Source organism: Gymnoscopelus microlampas (genome assembly GCF_963454915.1).
Source record: "Gymnoscopelus microlampas genome assembly, chromosome: 6".
Lineage (NCBI taxonomy): Eukaryota > Metazoa > Chordata > Actinopteri > Myctophiformes > Myctophidae > Gymnoscopelus > Gymnoscopelus microlampas.
In genome coordinates this window covers 11,394,947-11,420,404 of record NC_139943.1, presented here as the reverse complement: position 1 = coordinate 11,420,404, position 25,458 = coordinate 11,394,947, and the positions used below count along the sequence as shown (strand labels likewise).

Below are 25,458 nucleotides of genomic sequence, written 5' to 3'. Positions count from 1 at the left end.
TAAGTATATTTTGATGCCAATACTTTTGTACTTTTACTCAAGTAAATTTCGATTACCAGACTTTTACTTGTAATGTACTTCTAACATTGCAGTATTGAAGAGTATTGTATTGTATTGTAGAGTGGATCAACGAGAGCAGTTCACAACAAGGGCATGCTAGAAGTGTAGCATATAGTTGAGCCGCCATACTTAAGACATCAATTAGACATCATCAACAAGGATGCTAAGCGGCTGAACAAGCTGGTGAAGAAGGCTGTACTTCTGCTCAGTACTGGGTGAGAGGCCGGACTCACTGGAGTCTGTTGTAATGTGGAGAGATGCACACACAATAAGATGTGAGTCATCATCTACACAACATCTTGGCAGGCCGGAAAAGCAGTCGTTAAGGATCTGTTCCGTTCATTGCCCTGCAAGAATGAACAGTTTAAAGGAGTAGTTCACCCAAAAAATGACTCGGCCTGGCGGAGAGTATGTTTTACCCTCCGTCTGTCCGTCCGTGTGTGTGTGTGTCCGTCCGTGTGTGTGTCCGTCCGTCTGTGAACACCTAATCTCCGGCAGCATTGGCTTGACCATAGAGATACTGTGTACCGATTTGCATGACACTTGGACAAAATCTGTAGGAGTACTGTCAACACCTAATCTCCGGCACCGTTGGCTTGACTATACACTGTGTCTGTACACAGACAATTGGCCACCATTGTACACTGGTTGACTCTATTCAGGACTGTGATTGGCTAGTGAAACACATGACACATGTGAATAGCCCTATAAATAGGACTATGCACTTAAAAAAACACATTTATGTTTTTTTTTTAAGTGAATCAAGTCCACTTCCATCACTGTGACGACCACTACGACCACACCGCCCACTTCACACTGGGTGTGATTTTATATTTTTCAATATTAGTTATTATAACATTATAACATTAAAACTTCCTGACCTGGCGGAGACCTGTGCTCCGAGGAGCACTTTTTCTAGTTTTCTATCAATTGCATACCCCACGAAGCCGTGAATTCATGGATTTGTTTTTGTTTTTGTTGCATTCCTAAGCTAATAATTTGATTCCCGTCTCCTACCGACTAATGTATCCGGTAGGAGACGCAAAGTAGATTATTTGTGTCTCCTACCGGAAAATACACACGGTCATCAAATTGTTGGCTTAGGAATGCCACAAAAACAAAAATAAATCCATGAATTCAAGGCTTCATGGGGCGTGCAATTGATATAAAATAAGTAATTTTTTGGGTGAACTCCTCCTTTAAGAACACTTTTGTCCCAACAGCAATTAGGCTCTTCAACTCCATGACAAGCCGCTAGGCCTAACTGGACTAATGGTTATTGGTTATTTATGGAGAGGAGAGGAGAGGAGGAGAAGGAGAGAGAACCTTGGAGACATTTCCCTGGCTGTTCCCCAGGAATGCGATGGTGTGATCATTCTCCACGGCGACGGCTACAGCTGTCAGCAGGCCCTTAATGGTCACCACCGCCTCCGCTGTCAGGGCAAAGTCTGGCATGCTGGCCAACGGGGACGACAGGAAGTCTGCACCGCACTTATAGGTGTCCACCATGTTCTTCTATAGAGAGCAAGAGGAACGTGAGACGTGAGAGATAGAGAGAGAGAGAGAGAGAGAGAGAGAGAGAGAGAGAGAGAGAGAGAGAGATGGGGGTTAAGCAATAACAAGATCTGCAGTCGTCCCAAGAGAGCAAAGCAAAAACTAATATGCAGAAATGAATAGTGGTGTGTCTTATTATTGACCAAACAGAGGGGAATTCCTCAAAAACCAAAATGCACACTCTCTCTTTTGTGCAAGGACGCAGAGGGCATTTTAGAACCGAAGGGGAAGCATGCACGCGTGAAAATGTGCGTTTTTTTTTACCGGGTTTGTTACTGTTTTGGGTGTTTTTGTTACTTTCATTTGGTTAATTCAGTTAATTCGGAACAAAAAATGTACTCCATGAAGTTAGATGTAAATGTCGGAGGTTCTTTCTTTTTCTTTTTTCTTCATCCCAAAACGGGGGGGGGGGGGGAATCCCTCCCCCCAATGGAACTGAGTATGTCCAACCCCCCCCCCCCCCCCCCTTCTGCGTCCGTGCTTTTATGTTATATTGTTATTTGAAGTAAAAGTAAAAAAGTGGAGGGAACCGTACATCACTTTTGGACTCGCAGAACTGGTCCGTCTTGGAGTAGGGATTAGCTACGGCCATCTTGCCGGAGATCAGCCCCGAGTCGCTGTAGCAGGCTCTGATGATGTCGCTCAGACGCTCGTTGATGGCGTTGAGCGGGTACATGCAGAGGGCCGAGTCGCCGGCGTCCTCGTCCGAGCTCGCCACCACGAACAGCACCTTGTGAAAGGGCATGACCGTGCCGCCGTACGCGGTCGACTCGGTCATGGTGCGCGCCAGCTCCTTGCCCGGCGAGCCCACGAACGCCGCCTGCACCTTGTTGTAGCGGTTGTTCACGCCACACTTCAGCAGCAGCTCCGTGTGCGAGTAGTAGTTGGGGTCGCTCTCACAGAGCCGCGACACGAAGGTGAGGTTCTTGTTGTCCGAGCCGTCGAGCGTCCGCGAGAACAGGAAGTAGACGAAGCCGTCATCCTTGAATGAATGAATGAAAGAATGAATGAGTTTTATTTCGATCAATGTTTAAAAAAGACAAATCAAATACAATACAGAAGGTAACAACAACAACAATGTCCGAAAAGGAGTAGGATGAAGTCTAAAACGTATAAACACCTACCCCCTTTTTCACTGGTAATTTTCAAATATTTTCTAAATGTATTCAAAACTAAATATCTCCACTGCATGTTTAAAAAAACCCATAAAAATAGAATAATAAAAATAACCACAGTAATAACAGAGATAAAATAAAATAAAACCAACCCTGCTACTAGTAGATACCAGAGCCATATATTAAAGAGTTCCGCCACTGAGGGGGCAGACACAGCGTCGGCCACGTGGTTCATGTAAACTGGAAATATAGTTACAAACGGCCATAGACTCCAATGCATTCCGTAAACTTCCGGTTCAGGGCTTTGTCACTATTCGCCAATAGAAGGCTGTAGAAGACCTGGCCCGAAGAAGTGGACGGAGCACGGAGGTGATGCAACTCTCCTTGAATGGTTCTGGTAGAGATACTATATCTGAAAACTATCAATCCAACGGGCCCACGACGGCCACGACCACATTGCGACAGGGAATGCCAGAACTCAATTGGTCAACACAGCCCCTCCTCATCCAAATACCTCTTAACCGTCTTTCAGGACGGGAACCCCCTTTTGGGGTTCACTCCATGAACTGAGATGCACATACTTTTCAATGTTGAACTGACACGAAGGGATGTCCGATATTATCGGCCTCCCGATATTATCGGCCGATATTAGCATAAAAATCGATATCGGGAAAATATCGGTATCGGTTTTTGAAAAAAAGAAAAATATATATATATATTTTTTGCTTTATAAATAAGTTACAGGAGTTCTTACTGTATATGGTGTGTGTGATATGAAATTTAAGCTTACCCTAATCACAGTAATCCCCGCATATATCGGTATCGGTTGATATCGGTATCGGTAATTAAGAGTTGGACAATATCGGTATATCGGTTATCGGTAAAAAAGCCAATATCGGACAACCCTAGATGTATTTTGAGATTAAGCTCTCGTCTCAAACTGTAACCCCCCTCTCTATCACCGAAATGTTTTTTGTATGTTACCGGGCAATAGCTTGTTTCTTGCTCTAAACATAAATCAAATCACGTTTATTTATAGAGCACATTTAAAAAACAACTTTCGTTGTACCAAAGTGCTATACAGGTATTTCAGCAGCACAATTCATTTCATCAACAATATACATCAAAACAACAATAATACAAACAATAATAAAATTAATAATAAAACCAGAAAGCATAGTAATTTAAAAAAGAGCATGCACAGCATAGCAAACGTACAATAAAGTGTCAGGGGGATTGGAACGCTTGTGCATAAAACAATGTTTTTAGCCTGGATTTAAAAGAATCGATGGAAGGGGCAAGCCTGATGGAGAGTGGGATGCTGTTCCACAGCACAGGGGCGGCGACCGAGAAAGCACGGTCACCTCTGCGCCTCAAATTGGACGTTGGGATCTTTAGTGACCCCAAGTCAGTTGATCTGAGCTGCCAGTTTGTGGCGGGGGGGTAACTTATAAGGTCATTAATGTAGGTGGGGGCTAGTCCATTTAGGGCTTTAAAAACAAAAAGGAGGATCTTAAAATGTATTCTGAACTGCACTGGCAGCCAGTGTAGGGAGGCCAAAACAGGAGTGATGTGGTCTCTCTTTTTGGTACCGGTCAGAAGCCTGGCTGCTGCGTTCTGGACCATTTGGAGACGGGATAGGGCTGAGTGACTGATACCAATGTAGAGGGAGTTGCAATAATCTAAACGGGAGGTTATGAGGGCATGTATAACGACTTCAAGGTCATGGACAGAGAGAAACGGCTTGATTTTTGATATGGAGCGGAGGTGAAAGAAACTTGTTTTTACGACTGCATTTACCTGTTTGTCAAATTTGAAATCTGAGTCAAAGAGTACTCCCAGGTTCTTTGAGTAAGGCTTGACCAGGCAGGACAGGTTGCCTAGATCATTTTGGATCTGTGAGATGGAGTCAGGGCGGCCAAATAAGACTATCTCGGATTTGGAGTCGTTCAGCTGCAGGAAGTTCTGTGTCATCCAGGATTTAATGTCTGTAAGGCAGTTTCTCAGGTTGTCCAGTTGTGAATGGTTGTTTGGTGTCAGGGGGAGGTAAATCTGTGTGTCGTCGGCATAGCAGTGAAATGAAATGTTATGTTTGCGAATTATTTGGCCTAGGGGGAGCATGTATATGGAGAATAGAATAGGACCCAGGATCGATCCCTGCGGGACCCCACAGGAGAGACTGGCGGGGGGGGAGGAGAAGTTGCCAATGTTCACGGTAAAGCTTCTGTCACAGAGGTATGAGGTGAACCAGGCCAGGGCTGTATTGTTGATACCAGCATTGTGCTGGAGACGGTGTAGTAATATTTGGTGATCGACTGTATCGAAGGCTGCGCTGAGGTCCAATAATAGCAGGATGGCACAGTCACCAAGATCAGTGGTGCGGAGGAGGTCATTGTGTACTTTTAGGAGTGCTGACTCTGTGCTATGGTTGGCCTTGAATCCAGACTGAAATGTTTCAGTGATATTGTTTTGGGTTAAGTAGGGGATGAGTTGGCTGAGGATGATTTTTTCGAGGACTTTGGATAAAAAAGGTAGTTTGGAGATGGGCCTATAATTACTGGGGAGGGAGGGGTCTGAGTTCGGTTTTTTAAGTAAGGGCTGGACCACTGCTTGTTTAAAACAAGTTGGGACAGTGCCAGTGGCCAGGGAACTGTTGATGATGGTGAGTATACTGGGGCCGGCTGTATTAATAACCTCCTTCAGGAGGGTAGAGGGGACAATGTCAAGTGGACAAGTGGCAGATTTCATAGTGGAGATGAGTGTGATGAGGGTTGGGAGAGTGACTGGATGAAAGCTGTCTAATTTGGATGAACAGAGCAGTGGGTTGTTGGTGGTAGGTGTATAGGGAGGCATGTTATTTCTGATGTTGTTGACTTTACTGATGAAGAAATTTTGGAAATCAATGCAGGTTGCTATAGATAGGTCCGGGTTTGCAATAGGAGCAGGGTGGATGACAGCGTTTATGGTTTTGAACAGAATCTGCGGGTTATGGGAGTTGTTGGAAATTAGATTAGAAAAGTACTTTGTTCTTGCAGTGTTGAGTGAATCCTGGTATCTGAGACGGTTATTTCTTAACATTTCAAAAGAAATTTGGAGCTTGTCCTTTTTCCATCTCCTTTCCGATTTTCTACATTCCCTTCTCAGGGCTCTGGTGGTGTCATTCAGCCATGAATGACACCACTGGTTGCAGTCTTATATTCGACAATGTCCATTGAACTTCATGCCGTGTGATTGTGAAAACAGTATATTTGTGTGATCCAGATAGCCTACCTTGAAGGCGTGACGGAAGTCGTGCAGGTACTTGGGGTTGAACGGCGCCGTCTGCACCTGGGACGCCTCCACCACGCTCTCGAACACCACCCAGTCGCGGACAAAGTCGCGGTAGTCCTGGAGGATGCGCGTGCTGATGAGCTTGGTGCTGTCCATGCCACCGTAGCCCTTCCCCACCATGAACACATTGAGCAGGGGGCCGTTGTCCTTGACCTTGGAACAGTGGTGGAAAAAGTAATCAAAAATGTTTTACTTAAGTAAAAGTATCAATACTGCAATGTAGAAGTATAGGCCTACTCTGTTACTAAGTAAAAGTCCGGAATTCAAAGTGTACTTGAGTGAAAGTACAAAAGTATTGGTATCAAAATGTATTTAAAGTACCAAAAGTAAAAGTACTAAAATGTTAGAAAATAGCCTATCTACAAGCTCACAACGCGTCATATCGCGACGCGTTGTGAGCTTGTACTGTAGATATAAAATAACCTAGGTATAAAATAGGGCTAAGGTGGTTAATGTATGTTTTATAATGCAATAAATGTATATCCGCAAAGTAACTATTAACTAACGTTTTCAAACAATTGTAGTGGAGTAAAGAGTACAACATTTGCCTCTGAGATGTAGCGGAGTTAGAAGTAAAAGTATAGACAATTGGAAATAACTCTAGTAAAGTAAAAGTACCTCAAAACTGTACTTAACTGAATGACTGCCAGAATTATTTCAGATTTTTTGCTGTTGTCTGCCAGAGATTTTTCATTGAAATTAAAAAAGTACTCAGGAGCCGAGATACAGAATTTTTAAGTTTTGAGTTAATAAGGAAGTGGATGGGAGTCTAAATCTTCGAAAAATCATATCTCCTTGGTCTTTGGGGTCAAATTGAAAAAAAAAAAAAAAAACATTTTTTTAAATTTTTCAATAGAACGCATTTATGCGTGATTGGCGGCCAAGTGCGCTAATTAATAGATCGCATTTATGCGTGATTGGCAGGAATTGAGTTAAGTACAGTACTTGTTTGTTTTGAGATACCTTGTTTATTTGCTTCAGTAATGTCTATAACCTGTGAGTATGTGAGTAAGTTAAAGAGAAAAAGAAGAAAAAAGTACAGTATTTGAGTAAATGTACTCAAGTTACTTTACACCAGTACTGACCTGGAACGTGGACATGACTCCCACCACGTTCACGCTGTCCTCGATGCTGGCCACGTACGTTTTCTCGCCCTTGCTGTCCATGTAGTAGAGCTGCTGCTCCACGTTGGTCAGGTTGAGCAGCGAGCAGATGCCTCGGTATCGGCTCCCGCAGACCACCAGAGAGCCGTTGGTGGGGTGAACCAGCAGCAGCTTGTTGTGGTTGTCCATGGACCGCGTGTCGACGCAGGCCGTGACGGGCGGCGTGCAGGACCTGATGGAGCAGTGTTGATTTTGACAGCAAATTTTTATTTAGTTTTTGACATAGTCTTTTGAATAAAATTCCATTTAGTTTAAATCATATAGAGAGTATATGCACATGCGTCACTTCACTTGTCCACCGACACACACCCCCCTCATCTAGACTGAGTGGCAAAACATTGAGCAGCATGGAGCATAGACCATATTCACACGGCGGCCATGTTTCTATGAAGTCAATGAAAGTAGCCACCCCGGGTGGCGGCACTTTCAATGTTAAATTCCAATATGGCCGCCGTGTGAATATGGTCTATTGGAGCATTGGAGTTTGGAAGTGCTCGTTGGAAATCACTCAACAATCCTGCGTACCACCTGTTTCTAAATTGCATATAATGCAGGAGGCAGCAGGACGTTGCGTTTCTCAAAACGAGCGCCTCCAAACTCTGACACCTGCACAGAATTTATTGACAGAAAGTATCCCACAACATGTCTCTACGGTGGATTTTTAAGAAACACAAACTTTGAAAATAGAAAGAGTATAATTCACGCTTTCCCTACAGCTGCTATCTTGGTGAGTTTTAACGTCGTTTAATACAATCAGATAGGACTTTTCTGTTTGGATGTCTGGGCTGTCAAGGCCAGAAAGTATTTCTTTGCCACTCAGTATAGGCGTTCCCGCATAACTTCCGGGTACGAATCGATGATGTCACGCGCATAGCCTCTATTTTAGTCATTTTTAGCTTGTAGATCGGCTATCTTCAGAGCGCAACACCCGAGCACAACCAAACATAAAATGCCTTGTCTTTTAGTTCTACTGGATCTCTTCTCCGCTCGTCCCTCACTAACATTTTAGTCTAGTTTTTATTTGTTGACGAAATTGTCAATATATGTCTTAGGTTTAGTCATCGAGGCTTAGTTTTTATTTAGTTTTCGTCAGTGAAAAAAGGTGGTCGACGGACATTTTTCATCATAGTTTTAGTCGACGAAATCAACACTGACCTGGAGTCCATCCTGGGCCCAGTCTCGGCCTTCGCCTCGCGGCGGAGCGAGGGCCCCAGCTGGTGGACGGTGTTGACCGCGCCCAGGTAGATGCGGCCGGTGTCCGGGTCCTGGACCACGTTGTTGATGGGCGTGTCGGAGGTGAACTCCTCCTGGGCTCGCGACGAGGAGGCCGACAGACAGAGGAGAAGGAGGAGGAGATGCAGGAGGGAGACCCAGCTGGCCATCTCTATACGGAGGAGAGAGAGAAGGAAGGGAGAGAGCGATTAATAATTAATTCATAATAATGTATTGCATTTTTATAGCGCTTTTCCGAGTGCTCAAAGCACTTTACAATGGTTCATTCAATCATACATTGGGAGGTGAAGCGGCGAACAGTCGACGCCAGCGTCCTCACTTTTCCCACATTCACGCACCAATGGTGGCAAGCTAACGCCGACCGACGCATTGGAGGCAACGTATAGGGTTCAGTGTCTTGCCCCAAGGACACTTCCACACTAACTCTGAGGGAGCCCGGGATCGAACTGGGAACCTCTCGGTTCCCCTCCAAGCCGCTCTATAGGGCATCGCAGTTGCGGCCACTGCCGGGTTCCACTGCAAAATACTCAATGCATTTTTCCCATTGACATTTCCAAAAATATTCATATCAATTATTTTAAGCCTAGAATCAAGCCATCCAGGGTCCTGGTGAATCATGACCATAAAACGTTTGATTCTGTGAAAAAACTTTTTTGAAAACGGCAAAACAAAGGGTATTTATTAAATATAGTATATCATATAATTAAATATAAAATAAATATAATAATATATAATATAGTTTTATGGTCATGATTCATTCACCAGGACCCTGGATGGCTTGATTCTAGGCTTAAATTAATTGACATAAATATTTTTGGAAATGTCAATGGGAAAAATGCATTGAGTATTTTGAAGTGGAACCAGGAAGTGGGCGGGAACTGCGATGCCCTATACCGGCCACTCTACCCCTGAGCCACTGCTGCCCCCAGTATTATATTTAAGTCAAGATTAAATAAAAAAAATACTTTTTTAATCCTTCAGATACTGTGCACCTAATTTAATGACATACAGTATGCAAAAAAAAAAAAAAAACGGGAAAAAAATCAATTTCTTTGTATAATATCAAAACCTAATCACGTTTTCTTCCGGTAAAAGCTTGAATCAAACCAATTCCAACCAATTATGATCATGACATCCACCCATCCATCAATCTTCAACTGTAATTCTCCTTAGTAGGTTTTTTTTTCTTCCGACGGTCAATCAAATTGTTAATTATGTCCTGCCTGAGCCATCCTGTTTCACAAGACATGCCGTTTTCAACTGGACTTTAATCACTTGAACCCTAATTGTATAGAGTAGAAGGTACTTCATTAAATCGGCTATTTTCAGCAAATCTTCGCCCCCCAGAGTATAGGGACACCAAAGCTAGTCCTCCTGTGCTATCAGGACACAGACACACACGTTTGTATTACTATACTTGTGAGTGAGTGAATGAATGAATGAATGAATGGTTTCTTTTTGGTCTTTATTTACAACAAATCAAAACACCATTGTGTGGACTGAACAAAAATCATCATCAAAAATGTACATTCCAACCAACTCACACACAAAATCCACATTCAATGATCAAAAAAAGGTATAGGCTGAAGCACAATGCTTATTCTTTGCCTATCTTTTACAAAACCTTAAATCCCCGCAAGGATATTTTTTGCAATTTTTTACCGTAAGCCCAAAGCCCAAAAATAGCAGATCCGTGACACGTCGTGAGCTTGTTTTTACTCTAACCCCTAAACCTAACCTCTAAATGTCTAATCCTAACCTGAATCTTATCCTAATTGTAAGCCTAACGGAAAAATCCCTTTGAACCATAAAACAACTATTTTTCTTGTGAGGAGGACCAGGAATATGGAGGGGGGGGGGGTCCTCGCAAGTATAGTAATACAAAAACACACACACACACACACACACACACAGAATGTGATGGTCATCTGTAGGTCAGCCATCAGTCAAGCACTAATGGGGCAATCACAGGGCCGAGAGAGAGAGAGAGAGAGAGAGAGAGAGAGAGAGAGAGAGAGAGAGAGAGAGAGAGAGAGAGAGAGAGAGAGAGAGAGAGAGAGAGAGAGAGAGAGAGAGAGAGAGAGGGTAGAGCACTGTATGGTGAAGGGCATCAAGATTTCAGAGGCTCTCAGACTACTGGGATAAAACTAATGAGAGATTCCCTACAGTGCACAAATCACCACCGCAACTACTGTTATCAAATGATTTCACTGCCTGCTCCAACATTTAACACGGGCCGTGTTATTTGAACTTTAATTGACTTGATATCATGAAACAGTGGTCGTGGGAAGAGAGAGAGAGAGAGAAGAGACAACCCTTCATTCATTGGGTTGGAGGGCAGGGGGGGGGATTATTATGACCCCCAAAAAAATATCTCAAATAAATGATCAAAACATGACATCCGTCTGAAGAGCTTGATGTAGCTGCAGCTCTCTCTCCCCCCCCCCCCCTCTCTCTCTCTCCCCCTCTCTCTCTCCCCTCTCTCTTTCTGCCCCCCCGCCCTCTCCCTCTCTCATTCTCTCTTAATATTTCCCTCTTTCTCACAATTTCTCTCTCTCTACCTCTCTCTATCTATGCATGAGCACAATACACTTGGTTAATCTTGCTCTCTCTCTCTCTCTCTGCATGAGCGCAATACACGTAGTTTAAGGGGGGGGGGGGGGGGGGGGAGACATCATCACACAGCGTCCACCCCCCCCCCCCTCCCTCTGAGCAACAGGTGGAGGAACATGTATTGGCTAAACGGCGGGTGGTCTCTCCCTCACCTCTGATTGCTCAGGCTGTGGTTAATGTGGAGCCGCGGGTGGCCTTCGGGGGTGTTATATGTGTGTGTGTGCATGTGTTATGTGTGTGCTAGCGGCTGTGTTACACACACATTCAGGCTCACACACGCTGCGATGGTAGGCGAGATATATCCTCTCGCTCGCTTTCACCCTAAGCCCGGTCACGCCCACAGGCAGCCCATACTTGTCAAAATTGAAAAACCCCTGATGTGTGTTTTATTATGTTAACCCGTTAAGACCGGTAACGCATCTGTGTTAAGATTTATTTGGCTATTTATTTATTATTATTTGTTTTTTAATAAATATATATATTTTTAAAGCCAACATTTTGAACTAAATTCTTTGCTTCTGGGGATTCTACAAATGTCTTCTAAAAATCAGTTTTTTTCCAGGAGGTTACGATGTCCAGTCCGTTTAAAAAAAATAAAAAAACGTATGTTGCTATAATATCAGTGGTTCTCAAACTTCTTTCATGTCAAGAACCACCCAAAATGATATGGATTTGTCCGCGGACCCCCCCCATCTCAAAACATGTTGTTCCAGGGACCCCCAGAAGCAAATATTTGAGTAAAAAATGTGTATATATATATATATATATATTCAAAGATTTGCCCCAAAAAAAACATATAAAAAAAAAAGCAAATCTACAAGCTCATAGCGCTATGAGCTTGTAGATCTGCTATTTTTGAATAGCCAAAATACATTTTTTTTAAATGACACAGATGCGTTCCGGGTCTGAACGGCTTAAACCATGCCTTCCCCCTCTCTCTCGCCACACTAAGTGGGAGAAGGACCACTGATTAGACATTCACCCGCAGGGCTCACTTAATTTCTACCCGGCAACTCCCATTTTGTATTGCTGTTGTCGGGCGGAAACCTTGTACGTCCCAAAACCGTTCCCTTTTTTTTTTATATCAACGATTAAAAAAAATGACAGTGAACATAGCAGATCTACAAGCTCACAACGCGACGCATCACGGCGCGTTGTGAGCTTGTAGATCGGCTATTTTCACGAATTCTTCGCAACACTTTTGTATGATGAAGAAGGGCCTTCATTTGCGAACTAACTCCAAATAATGGACATAGGAGCTTTCTGGCCGACAGCAACGGTTTGCATTAAAGTGGCCACGTGTTTGTCGTCCGCCTTTTGCCCCGATTATTATTCCCTGATTTTATTTGGCTTTTCATTCCCCCCCCCACCCCCCCCACCCTACCCCCCGAACCCATTTCACTAGGTAAATGTATCTGGCCCTTTTTTAATTTGTGCCCTTAAATAATTCCATTAAAACTGAAACGGTGCAATAAACTCCCTCGGTTATTCGAGGCCGCGGCGAGTGTGTGTGTGTGTGTGTGTGTGTGTGTGTGTGTGTGTGTGTGTGTGTGTGTGTGTGTGTGTGTGTGTGTGTGGTTGTTTTTTATACCGTTTCAATTAAGAGGCGACTCCAACAGGCAGCTACTATCGAGCTACAGCAGCGAGGTTTGACTAATAGTTGACCTCTGAATGACCGACGCTGTGCATTCGTTCTCGGGCTGTTGTGGTGGGTTTCCGTGTGCCTGTGTGTGTGTGTGTGTGTGTGTGCGTTGTGTGTGTGTGTGTGTGTGTGTGTGTGTGTGTGTGTGTGTGTGTGTGTGTGTGTGTGTGTGTGTGTGTGTGTGTGTGTGTGTGTGTGTGTGCATGTGCAGTGGTGGAAAACGTACTCAAATATTTTACTTAAGTAAAAGTATCAATAATGCAATGTAGAAATACTCTGTTACAAGTAAAAGGCCTGTGTTCAAAGTGTTACTTGAGTAAAAGTACACAAGTATTCAAATATACTTAAAGTACCAAACGTAAAAGTACTAAAATGTTTGAAAATAGCCGATCTACAAGCTCACAACGCGTCGCGATGCAACGCGTTGTGAGCTTGTAGATCTGCTATTTTCAAATAGCCTACATATAAGACAGGGCTAAAGTGGTTAATGTATGTTTTATAATATAATGCGCGTGTGCGCGAGCGTGCGTGCGTTTGTGTGTGTGTGTGTTTCCAGGAGGCGAATCCCTCTCACACACAAACATAAAAAGCGAACGAGCTAGCTTGTATGCTAGCTGGCGATGGTTCCGTAGGCATGACTCAGGGCTGCTCACAAAAGCCAATGAGCCGCTAAATGATAATGGCAGTTGATGGGCTCTGGAACACGGATAAGAATAATTAGGTGTAGAACTGCATTGTGTGATGTTCTCCCAGCAAAATGGACACAAATAAGCAACACGCGGCTGGCCGGGTGGTGGAAACCTTGTATGTCTATAAAACTGTTACTTTTCAGGAAATAGAAAGCAGTGGAGCGGTACTCACATTTTTACTTAAATAAAAGTATCAATACTGCAATGCAGAAATACTCTGTTACAAGCAAAAGTCCAGAATTAAACATTTACATGAGTAAGAGTACAAAAGTATTAGCAATGGCATCAAAATATACCAAAAGTAAAACTACCCATTAAGCAGAATGTCCCGGCCATTACACAGGTTTCAAATGCATAATCTTTTTAAACATAATTTTAACTCTAACCCTCTAAATCCTAATCCTGAATCTTTTCCTAATCCTAATCTTTTCCTAAGCTCACAGCGCGTTTCAAATAGCCAAAGTTTAAATAGGGCTAAAGTGGTAAATGTATATTTTGTAATAATAATCAAAATCTACAAAGTAACTTGTAACTCAAGTTTTCAAATAATTGTAATGGAGTAAAAAGTACAATATTTGACTACGAGATATAGTGGAGTAAAAATAAAAATACAAAAAAATGGAGATACTCCAGTAAAGTAAAAATACCTCAAACCTGTACTTAAGTAAATGTACAGTACTTAATTACTTTTCAACACTGATAGAAAGAGGGAAACATGTGTTCCAATGGATGTGGTGCATTATTTAGTCACACGTTGTTGGTTCATACTTGTCATTGGTTAAATATTTATGAAACCATCACACCCACTTCATCAATTCAGGGGCTAGGGTTCATGTGGTTTACAGAGGATTTGGACTGGGTGTAATTGGCCTGTGCAGACTCTTAACAATATAATAAGCATGAGTGGTCCTCTGTGTGCCTCTGATGACGTGTATATTATCTCTCGGGGGGTTATAATAGGTTATATCCATATCCACGTCATCTTTTGCTTGCTCACAGCACAGGCAGTACAATTTTGAGGTATTTTTCCAATTTTCAATACCATTACTTCTACTCCACTACTCAGAGGCAAATATTGTACTTTTACTCCCACTACAATATTTGAAAACTTTAGTTACTAGTTATTTTGCAGATATAAATGATTAAATTATAAAACATACATTAACCACTTTAGGCCTATTTTACAAATAGGCTATTTGAAAATAGCCGATCTACAAGCTCACAACGCGTCGCATTGCGACGCGTTGTGAGCTTGTAGATCTGCTATTTTCAAACATTCTAGTACTTTTTCTTTTGGTACTTTAAGTATTATTTCATGCCAATACTTTTTTACTTTTACTCCAGTAACATTTTAAACACAGTCCTTTTACTTATAACAGAGTATTTTTATATTGTGGTATTGCTACTTTTACCTAAGTAAAATATCTTACTTATCGTACTTCTTCCACCGCTAATAGGGGCAACAGCTTATATCCATATCTACGTCATCTTTTGCTTGCTCATAGCACAGGCGGTGACACTATAACACTATAACCCTCCACATCCACAAAGGGTGGATTATGTTAGGCTTAAATGTCCTTTCTGTGACAGCTGGAATTAGCTGGTTCGGTTCCAGGGCACTGACTCTTTCCAACCGAACACAAACATGACAAAGCGACTCTTTTCCTGGTGTGACAAGTACAAAGCGAGTACGTACCGTACACCACTGTCTTTGTGGGGTTGTGTTCATTTGGGTTTACTGAAAGAAAATCCAGCTTTACTTCCACGACTTCAAAAGAAAGCCCTCGACTATTCGCAGCGGTGGGAAAAAGTACTCAAATGTTTTACTTAAGTAAAAGTATGAATACTGCCATGTAGAAGTACTCTGTTAGAAGTAAAAGTCCGGAATTCAAAATTGACTTGAGTCAAAGTACAAAAGTATTGGTATCAAAAAGTACCAAAAGTAAAAGTACTCAAATGTTTGAAAATAGCCAATCTACAAGCTCACAATGCGCCGCGATGTGACGCGTTGTGACGCGTTGTGAGCTTGTAGATCGGCATATAGCCTATGGTATACAATAGGGCTAAAGTGGTTAATGTATGTTTTATAACGTAATAATTCATATCTGCAAAGTAACTAGTAACTGAAGGTTTCAAATAATTGTAGTGGAGTAAAAGTACAATATTTTCCTCAGAGATGAAGTGGAGTTTCAAAAGTATTGAAAATTGGAAATACTCCAGTAAAGTAAAAGTAGGCCTACTTCAAAATTGTCCTTAAGTATACTTGAGTAAATGTACTTGTAATGTTACTTAACACCACTGCTGTACTTCCATGACTTCAAAGAAAGCCCTCGGCTATTCGTGCAAGTGCTACACAGTCACACACAACCTGCCCACACACACACCCCACGACCGAATCCTGACGTCAGGGACGTGCACAGATAGACTCCAGGTGGTGCTAGAGCCCCTGCCCTTTGCCCTTTTGACCAGAAGTGCCCTTTTGAAAAAAATAAAAAATATCTTTTTTTTTCCAGTTTACAGCAGGGGTCTTCAACAGGGGGTCCGGGACCCCTAGGGGGTCCTCAGAGTTACTACAGGGGGTCCGCCAAATCTTTATGTGATATGATTTTTCTTTTTACCATAACCACTCGAAACCTAGCATCCCTTTTCTGAGGAGAACTTTAGCCAAAAAATAGCCGATCTACAAGCCCACAACGCCTCGCGCTGCGAGGCGTTGTGGGCTTGTAGATCTGCTATTTTTGGCAAAGAGGTATAGGTGTAGAGGGAAAAAAGGGCAGACCAAGTAAACAAAAAAAAAGTATAATTTACTTGAGCACCTGCCCCTCAAAATGTCTGTGCACGCCACTGCCCACACACACACACACACACACACACACACACACACACACACACACACACACACACACACACACACACACACACACACACACACACACACACACACACACACACACACACACACACACACCCCACGACCGAATCCTGACGCGTTTCAAAGGGAACTTGTTCCATGTCTGCTCAGAGAGGAGCTTCAAAGAGACGTGCAGAGAGGCAGGCATCTGGGTTTGACGGCAACGCGGACAGACAGCTGGAACCGATGGGACATCCATCTCTCTCGCCAGACTGTCCCTCTCCGCCAGACAGGTGGAACGATGGGACGTCCATCTCTTTCTCCAGAGACAGACCGTCCCTCTCCACCACTCACTCCACACGCTGCTGCTACTGTGGTGGAAAGTAACTAAGTACATGTACTCAAGTACCGTACTTTTTTCCTCCTCCCCCCATTTTCAAATACTTGTACTTCTACTACCACTACATCTCAGAGGCAAATATTGTGTTATTTCTCCACTACAATGAATTGAAAACTTTAGTTACAGGTTACTGTGTAGATTTTGATTATTATTACAATGCATAACATTAACCACTTCAGCCCCAATATATCCTTCGGCTTATTTGAAAATAGCCGATCTACACGGTCACAACGCATCGTTGTGAGCTTGTAGATCTGCTGTTTTCAATCAAATTTTATTATCAATTTTGAAAACTGAAATGGAACATTCTGCATAATAATGAGTCCTTTTACTTTTGGTACTTTAAGTACATTTACCATCGCAGCGTGTGTGAGCCTGCTGAAAGCATGTGAGCGTGTGTAGCAGCAACACGCCGCTAGCACACACACATAACACGTGTGCACACATAAAACACCCCCGAAGGCCACCCGCGGTTCTCCATTAACTTTAAGTACATTTTTATGCCAATACTTTTGTACCTTTACTCAAGCATAAATTGTGAATACTGGACTTCCACATGTAAAATAATATGTCTAAATGGTGGTATTGATACTTTTACTAAAGCAAAAAGAATGGGGGAAGCACTGTAGGCGACGACACGTGGCCAACAATTCTGAATAAATAAGAAGAAGCTGCTAAATTTAAGCTCTGTGTCGGTCGGCACGATGTCAGCTTGCAGCTAATGAAGCCTCCGAAGAGGCCCGAGATAAATAATAATGAAACACGGCATGCAGGCACCGTGAGGGAAAGTATACGCACGGCACATCTGGAAAACACCCACCAACTTCCTGAGAACCGCGCCGTCGTTGTTAAATTAAAACGGACTTTCCGTGATAAGAGAGGTTGAGCTTTACCTCAGGTGGAAATATTTAAGCTAATTTAAGCTCTCTCTCTCTCTCTTCTTTTTTTCTCTTCACCCATTCAATGCGGGAACGCATCCGTCTCATTTTAGATTTCTTTAGCTAATCAAAAATACCAGCTCTACAAGCTCATAGCGTGGCACCGAGTGCCGCGCTATGAGCTTGTAGAGCTGGTATTTATTTGAAAAATCGTGAAAATGTGTGCAAATCTTTGAATATGTATATTTTTTCAACTCAAACTAATTTTTAACTCAAATCTTTGCTTTTGGGGGATTCTACAAATGTCTTCTAAATCGTAAACGTTTTTTTTAAAAACTTTTTTCATGTCAAGGACCCCCAAAATAATATGTATTTGGCCGTGGACCCCCATCTCAAAATGTTCCAGGGACCCCCAGAAGCAAAGATTTGAGTTAAACATTTTCGCTTAAAAAAATAAAAAAAAGTATACAGTAGCCTATATCCAAAGATTTGCAAAAATGTTCACGATTTTTCAAAAATAGCAGATCTACAAGCTCATAGCGTGGCACTCGGTCCCGCGCTATGAGCTTGTAGATCTGCTATTTTCTAAATAGTCAACGTATAAAATAATGGTTAAAGTGGTTTCACAGATGCGTTTCCAGTCTTAATGGGTTAAATGTAAAACCATGTTGGGTTCCCATCCAAGTTATTTTTCAAAGCACAGCTTTATCTGTGTACCTGGGAAATAAAGGGAATGGGTGGATGAAAAGGGACATTTCTTTTAGTATAAGCTACAAGTACGGGCCTGAAAAGCGTGGCAACGCAGAGTGTGCACACACGCGCGCACACGCACACACACACACACACACACACACACACACACACACACACACACACACACACACACACACACACACACACACACACACACACACACACACACACTTCTAGCTTAGCTGACAGCTACAGAATCATCATCCTCCTCGCCCTCCACCCCCCTCCAGGACAAGTCTGGACAGGAACAGCAGCTCTCAGCAAGAGGAAAGCGAAAGATAATTGAAAAATGGCAGGTGTGCGGCCTGGACACACACAGATTTGTACACTTAACCCACTAAAACCGGGAACGCATCTGTGTGTAAACCATTATTTTATACTTTGGGCTATTCAAAAATAGCAGATCTACAAGCTCATAGCGCGGCACCGAGTGCCGCGCCAAGAGCTTGTAGATCTGCTATTTTTGAAAAATCGTGAAAATTTGTGCAAATCTTTGAATATATATATATTTTTTAAAGCAAACATGCTAAACTCAAATCTTTGCTTCTGGGGGATTCTACAAATGTCTTCTAAATTGCTATAATGTCAGTGGTTCTCAAACTTTTTTCATGTCAAGGGCCCCCAAAATGAAATGTATTTGGTCGCAGACCCCCCATCTCTAAATACGTTGTTCCAGGGACCCCCCAGAAGCACAGATCGGAGTTAAAACTGTTCGCTTTAAAACATATATATATATATATATATATATATATATATATATATATATATATATATATATATATATATATATATATATATATTCAAAGATTTGCACACATTTTCCACGATTTAAAAAGAAATAGCGGATCTACAAGCTTGTAGATCTGCTATTTTTGAATTGCCAAAGAAATCTTAAAATGACACAGATGCGTTCCCGGTCTTAATGGGTTAAGAGATGCGCGTGCACGTCTGTGTGTGTGTGTGTGTGCGTGTGTGTGTGTGTGCGTGTGTGTGTGTGTGTGTGTGTGTGTGTGTGTGTGTGTGAGCTTGAAGTTGCTGACGAGGTAATCCCACCGCCACCTCCCCACCCACACACACACACAACACAGTGACAGTTGTGTGGTGTCGTTCTATTGACACAGGGGGGGGGGGAGAGAGAGGGCACTGCTACACCCAGCATGGTGGTCTCTCTCTCTCTCTCTCTCTCCACCAAGCTGTCCTATCACAGAGGAGAGTATGAGTGCGTGTGTCTGCGTGGTGTGACGGAGACGGATAGCTTCGAGAGGTGGAGAGCGGGAGAGAGAGAGAGAGAGTGTGTGAGAGAGAGAGAGAGAGAGAGAGAGGATAGATAGAGGAGGGGGGGCTCGAATATGAGATGCGGGAGATGAGATCACACACACGCAACAAAAAAAACAACACCAAAAAAACAACACACCAGTCCCCTATGGCTGCTGATGCGGCAGGTTTCGGGAGCCCGGCGCGTGAGTGCACCTCTCACTCATTAACCCGTTAAGACCGGGAACGCATGTGTGTGTGTCATTTTAAGATTTCTTTGGGCTATTCAAAAATAGCAGATATACAAGCTCATAGCGCGGCACCGAGTGCCACGCTATGAGCTTGTAGATCTGCTATTTATGAAAAGAAATCGTGACAATGTGTGCAAATCTTTGAATATATATATATATATACATTTTTAACTCAAATCTTTGCTTCTGGGGGGTCCCTAGAACAACATTTTTTCAGATGGGGGTCCGCGGCCCAAATACATATCATTTTGGGTGGTCCTTGACATGGAAAAGTTTGAGAACCACTGATATTATAGCAACAAGTTTAAAAAAAAAACCTGATAGGATTTAGACGACATTTGTAGAATCCCCCAGAAGCAAAGATTTGAGTTAAAAAATGTTGGCTTTAAAACATATATACATTCAAAGATTTGCACACATTTTAATGATTTTTCCAAAAAGAAATGCTCATGAGCTTGTATATCTGCTATTTTTGAATAGCCCAAATAAATCTAAAACATGACACACAGATGCGTTCCCTTCCCGGTCTTGAAAGGGTTAAAAACAAACCGATAGAATAAATAAAGAACAGACACCCTGCCCCGCAAAAACATAATAGAATATCAGCCCCCATACAGCGGACCATTCATTCATATTCAGCACTTTTTAGAGAGAGAAAACGTAGGGGGACCGTTTTTCTGACAGATGCCAGCGTGTGACAGCGATGGGGATGAGAGGGTTTGTGGGTGGGAGGGAGGGAGGGGAGGAGGGAGGGGAGACGGGGGGGGACAACAGGGGGGGGTGGGTGGTGTCTTCATATCGGCGCTGCGTTCGTTCAGTGTTACACGCTGATAAAAGTGAGCGGCCATTAAATTAGTGTGCGTGTCCCCCCGGAGGCTCGAGGGGGAGGGGGGGTGCCGGAGAGAGAGCGTGGGGGCTGGCGGGGATGAGAGTTGAGCGAGAGGTTAATGCTCAATTGCCGACGTGCAATCTGCGACAAGGAAACATGACAAACTGGGTTATGGGGGGGCGGCGCGTGTGTGAGGGGGCGGCGGGCCGCGCCAGTGTTGCCAGATTTTGCGACCAGAGAAATAAGGTCTATGAAAATAAACCCAGAAAAATTGAAGCGACTGGGCTACGTGGCTATTTGAAAATTGACGATCTACAAGGACCCAACGTGTTACGATGTGGACGCGTTGTGAGCTTGTAGATCTGCTATTTTCCCAAAAAAGAGGAAATAAATATTCTTGAAATTTCTTTTTTGGTAATATTTTTTTTTACATTTTAACATCACAAATCTTGAATGGGGGGGCGGGGGTAGCCTGGTAAACCCTCCCTCCGGAAATCTCATTTCCATTTGATTTCAGGAGTGAGTCTGGCATGAACGCCCATTCTGCAATATTGGTTGTGTACACCAAACTGACGAGCCTATCAGCGTCGTCGCACATCGTTCTGTGATTGACAGCGACAGTTGGCCAATCAGGCGTTCGAGTGAGCCCGAATGAAGCCGAGTGCAGCCTGAGTGCAGCCGACAAAGGACGAACGGCAGCCATTGTTGTTGTCCGAGTGCCTCCACTTCTTACTTTCGTTTTTAAAACGGTCTCAAACTTCTTTTTTGAGGCACGGAATTTACTATTAAGATATCGTTTGGATAGAATTTAGTTGTTTAACTTCATATATGTGGTCAATTAATCATGACAGAGCCTATTTAAAAATATGGGGCGGTGCGCATGAGGGGGTAAAATACACAGCCGCCCCAAAATGATGATGGTCGGGTTCAATTCTTGTTCTATGCGTTCGGCCTTGCCACGCATCATCAGCCTAAACGACTGGTAGCATAAACAGAGTCATTTATTAAGGTGAGGAAGTACCAAGTAAGTGCTTTTTTTCAACACACAAACTCTTTCACAAAAACTTTTTTTGTCCTCTTCTCTCCCCCATCCCCCCCCGTGTCAGTCCCTCTCATTGTGAGCGTGGCTCTCTTGGCGTGCCGGCGGCGTCTCTTGTCTTGTGGCTGCAGTGTAATTGTTGTTTGAGGAGTGCTCAGAGGGATGGCGCGGTGCGATGGCCGCTGACAGCGAACGAACGACGGCAATCCAATTTTCCATATGAACAATTACCCTGTCGTCTGGGATGGCACTTCATTTATTTAAAAAAATACTTTTGATTGACTTTGGAAAAGCCATTCCGGCCACCAGGCACACACACACGCACGGACGTGCGCGAGCGCACACGCACACACACACACACACACACACACACACACACACACACACACACACACACACACACACACACACACGCACAAATGCACACACAAAGGTATCAATGGGTCCCTGCATTGTCTGCCTCGGAGCTGAGGAGAACAAGGCCCCAGATGACCCAAAGAGTACCTGAATCACATGTCTCCTCACGTGCACGCACACGCACGCACAAACACAAACACACACACACACACACACACACACACACACACACACACACACACACACACACACACACACACACACACACACACACACACATTTGAATTCTTTATTAAATACAAGGTCTAAAGGACACCAATCTCGGAACCCAGAGACACACTTAAAAGGAAAAACAGCGACCTCTGCTGTTCTTCCTCCTTAGTGTGACTCTGGGACAATGGCGACGCAGCACATGTGCGCAAGGAAACGGGGTTTAAGTCTACCTTCACCGCTCCACTTCCGGTGGTGAGCTTGCGTTTTCATTCCGACTAGATAACATTTCTACACGGAACACTAACACCACTTCTCCCAGAGGTCATGGATGGTTTTGGTTATAAGCCCACTTGTTTCTATGATGAAAGAGTAAGTTCAAATGTGAATATCTTTCCGTGGTTTTGTCTGCTCCGCGGACGCTATTGTTAAATTAGTTTCGGTTTAAGTTTCGAGTCGGGAAGGATGACGGACACGTGAATCCCGCCCACTACATTTGATTGGATAAAGCGCGGCCTCTCACACAGTGTGTACACGTTCTGACGAACCTTCAAGACAGATTCTCACGCAGTGCAGAATCTGTTCTTGAGAGATTAAAAGGACACAAATACTGGTATATACACTGGTAATACTGCCGACAAAGGCAATCACAGTTACAGTTAAACACACACGTAGGGCCAAACAGTCAGCATACAGCTTAAGGGTTCAGATAGCAGCGCCGTCTCCAAATAGCGCGACTGCCAAATGATAGCTGACACTGAGCAATATTTTGCTAGCTGTTTGGCTTTTCTCTTTGAGAGACCAGCCATCTGAAGGCCTCTAACACAACGAGCTTATGAACATGGCCCAGGCTGCCAAAATATGAAAACTAAAAGTTTACAGTTGTAGCCCAGTGGCGACATGGTCTGCTCTAGCAGTTGATACTTCGACACCTTAGTTATAAAGGCTTCTTCTAGGCTGTGGTCAAACGTACAGCCCACCTCTAGAATGAGAACCTCTCTACTGTTCTCATCAACGACGACAATATCGGGGGTGTTTGCTGCTATATCAGAGAACATTGAGACATCACTACACAGATTGAACATACTGGGCTTCACAGTGGAGTGCTTATACAGCATTGGTGCAGGTGACCTGAATGTGGAAATGATACTGTCTGCAATCAGATCCACGATTCTATCATGTCTACAAATGTAAAGCCCTCTGTACGCATGACCGCACACACACACACACACACACACACACACACGTTTGTATTACTATACTTGTGAGGACATCAACACTTTAGGACAGCCATGTTATGAACGCCATTTAAAAATAATAATTGCCATTTTTAACCGTAAGCCTAAGGCCGAAAAACAGCAGATCTACAAGCCCACAACGCGTCGCGCTGCGACGCGTTGTGAGCTTATAGATCAGCTGTTTTTCGGTGCATGACACTGGCGCGCAACTAAGTATAAATCATGTTGAACTCTAATTCCAATCCCTAAACCTAACCTCTAAGGCACCTAAATGTCTAATCCTGACCTGAATGTTTTTCTAACTGTAAACATATCTCTAAAACACATTTTTGTTAACAATAAAACAACCATTTGCCTTGTGAGGACCAGGAAAACGGTCCTCACCATGTATATTTCTTCAAATTCTACTATACTTGGTCCTCGCAAGTATAGTAATACAAACACACACACACACACACACACACACACACACACACACACACACACACACACACACACACACACACGCGCGCGATAGAGTAAATAATGATGTATGACAGGGGAATCAGGAATCCTATCTGCCCATGACCCAAAGAGTATGTCTCTACACAAACACACACATAAATGGTGCATTTATATAAATGGTAAATGGTGCATTTATATAGCGATTTTATCGAAAGCGCTTTACATAGATTGTGCATTACATTCACCCGTTCACACACACACACACACACACACACACACACACACACACACACACACACACACACACACACACACACACACACACACACACACACACACACACACACACACACACACACACACACACACACACACACACCGATGGAGGAGGAAACCATGCAAGAGCAATTAGGGGTTCAGCGTCTTGCTCAAGGGCACTTCGACACTAACTCTGGGGGAGCACCGGGATCGAACCATGGGAACCTCGCGGTTTACATCTGGCCGCTCTAACGGCCACTCTACTCTCTCTCTCTGTGTCTGTGTGTCTGTGTGTGTGCATGCGTGCGTGCGTGAGAGAGAGTATATCTACCCATGACCCAAAGAGTACCTGGATCAAATGTCTGCTCACGCACACACAGACACAAGCACACACTAGTGTGTGGGTTCGTGTGTGCGTGCGTGAGAGAAAGAGAGTTTAAATGTGATGTATGACAGAGTAAATCAGGAATCCTATCTGCCCCCCCCACCTCCCCCTCCTCTATGTCCCGTCGGGCTCACCGCTCCTCCTCATTAGGACTGATGGCCTGTTTGTGTGCCTGTTTACCGCTCGGCTGCCGCTCTCAAAGCTCCTGCTATCTGCCGTCTGCCAGCTGGACACTTGAGCGGGAAGAGGAAGAAGAAGAAGAAGAACTACTACAACAACAACACCACCAAGAAATTAAATATAAATAAACTGCAAGAGCTCGCAAGTAAGCACTAGCAAAGGCGTGCGTGTGTGTGTGTGTGTGTGTGTGTGTGTGTGTGTGTGTGTGTGTGTGTGTGCGCGCATGTGAGTGCACGCATGCACGCAAACACACAAATCATTTAACCATTTTCAATGTCATTTTGTCATTTTGGGTGAAAGTTCTCAAGAATAGCTTAGGCCTAACAGCATGTTGCTTCAATACGGAGGAAATGGCCATTCTACGAGCTCACAAAGTGTCTCATCAATTGCACACACAGTCGCACAACAAGAATTGGTGCACAATTGTTGTGCTGTCTAGTTGTGTGAATGTGTATGGACCCCAATGGAAACAAACCTTTTGTTTCTTTGATTATTTTAGTTTGTTGTACTTTTGAAACGGTAAAAAAAAAATATCAATCAATATTATTCAATCAAAAAAACACATTGTGACACATCGTGAGCTTGTATAGGCTATTTTCGACGAGCGGTACCATCGTACGATGGAAGTACAAATCAGGCTAAGTGGTTACCACACAAACACGGATCCTCTCTCTCTCTCTCTCTCTCTCTCTGGCAGGTTAGCCTAATCTCCTTGTGCTAACTGCCCCCCAC

At 43.5% G+C, this 25,458-nt stretch overlaps 1 protein-coding gene across 1 annotated transcript in view; it reads right to left on the bottom strand.

The window, feature by feature from the left end:
• The window catches only part of plxnb2b (plexin b2b), a 338,202-nt gene that overhangs the window by 125,608 nt on the left and 187,136 nt on the right, over positions 1-25,458 (bottom strand). Inside the window, exons 4-8 of the mRNA XM_084059938.1 lie at positions 8,378-8,606; positions 7,145-7,394; positions 6,000-6,212; positions 2,150-2,596; positions 1,387-1,575 (exon numbers count right to left, since the gene is read on the bottom strand). Coding sequence (XP_083916064.1) covers positions 1,387-1,575; positions 2,150-2,596; positions 6,000-6,212; positions 7,145-7,394; positions 8,378-8,606 — 1,328 coding nt within the window. The remainder of the gene's footprint in view (positions 1-1,386; positions 1,576-2,149; positions 2,597-5,999; positions 6,213-7,144; positions 7,395-8,377; positions 8,607-25,458) is intronic.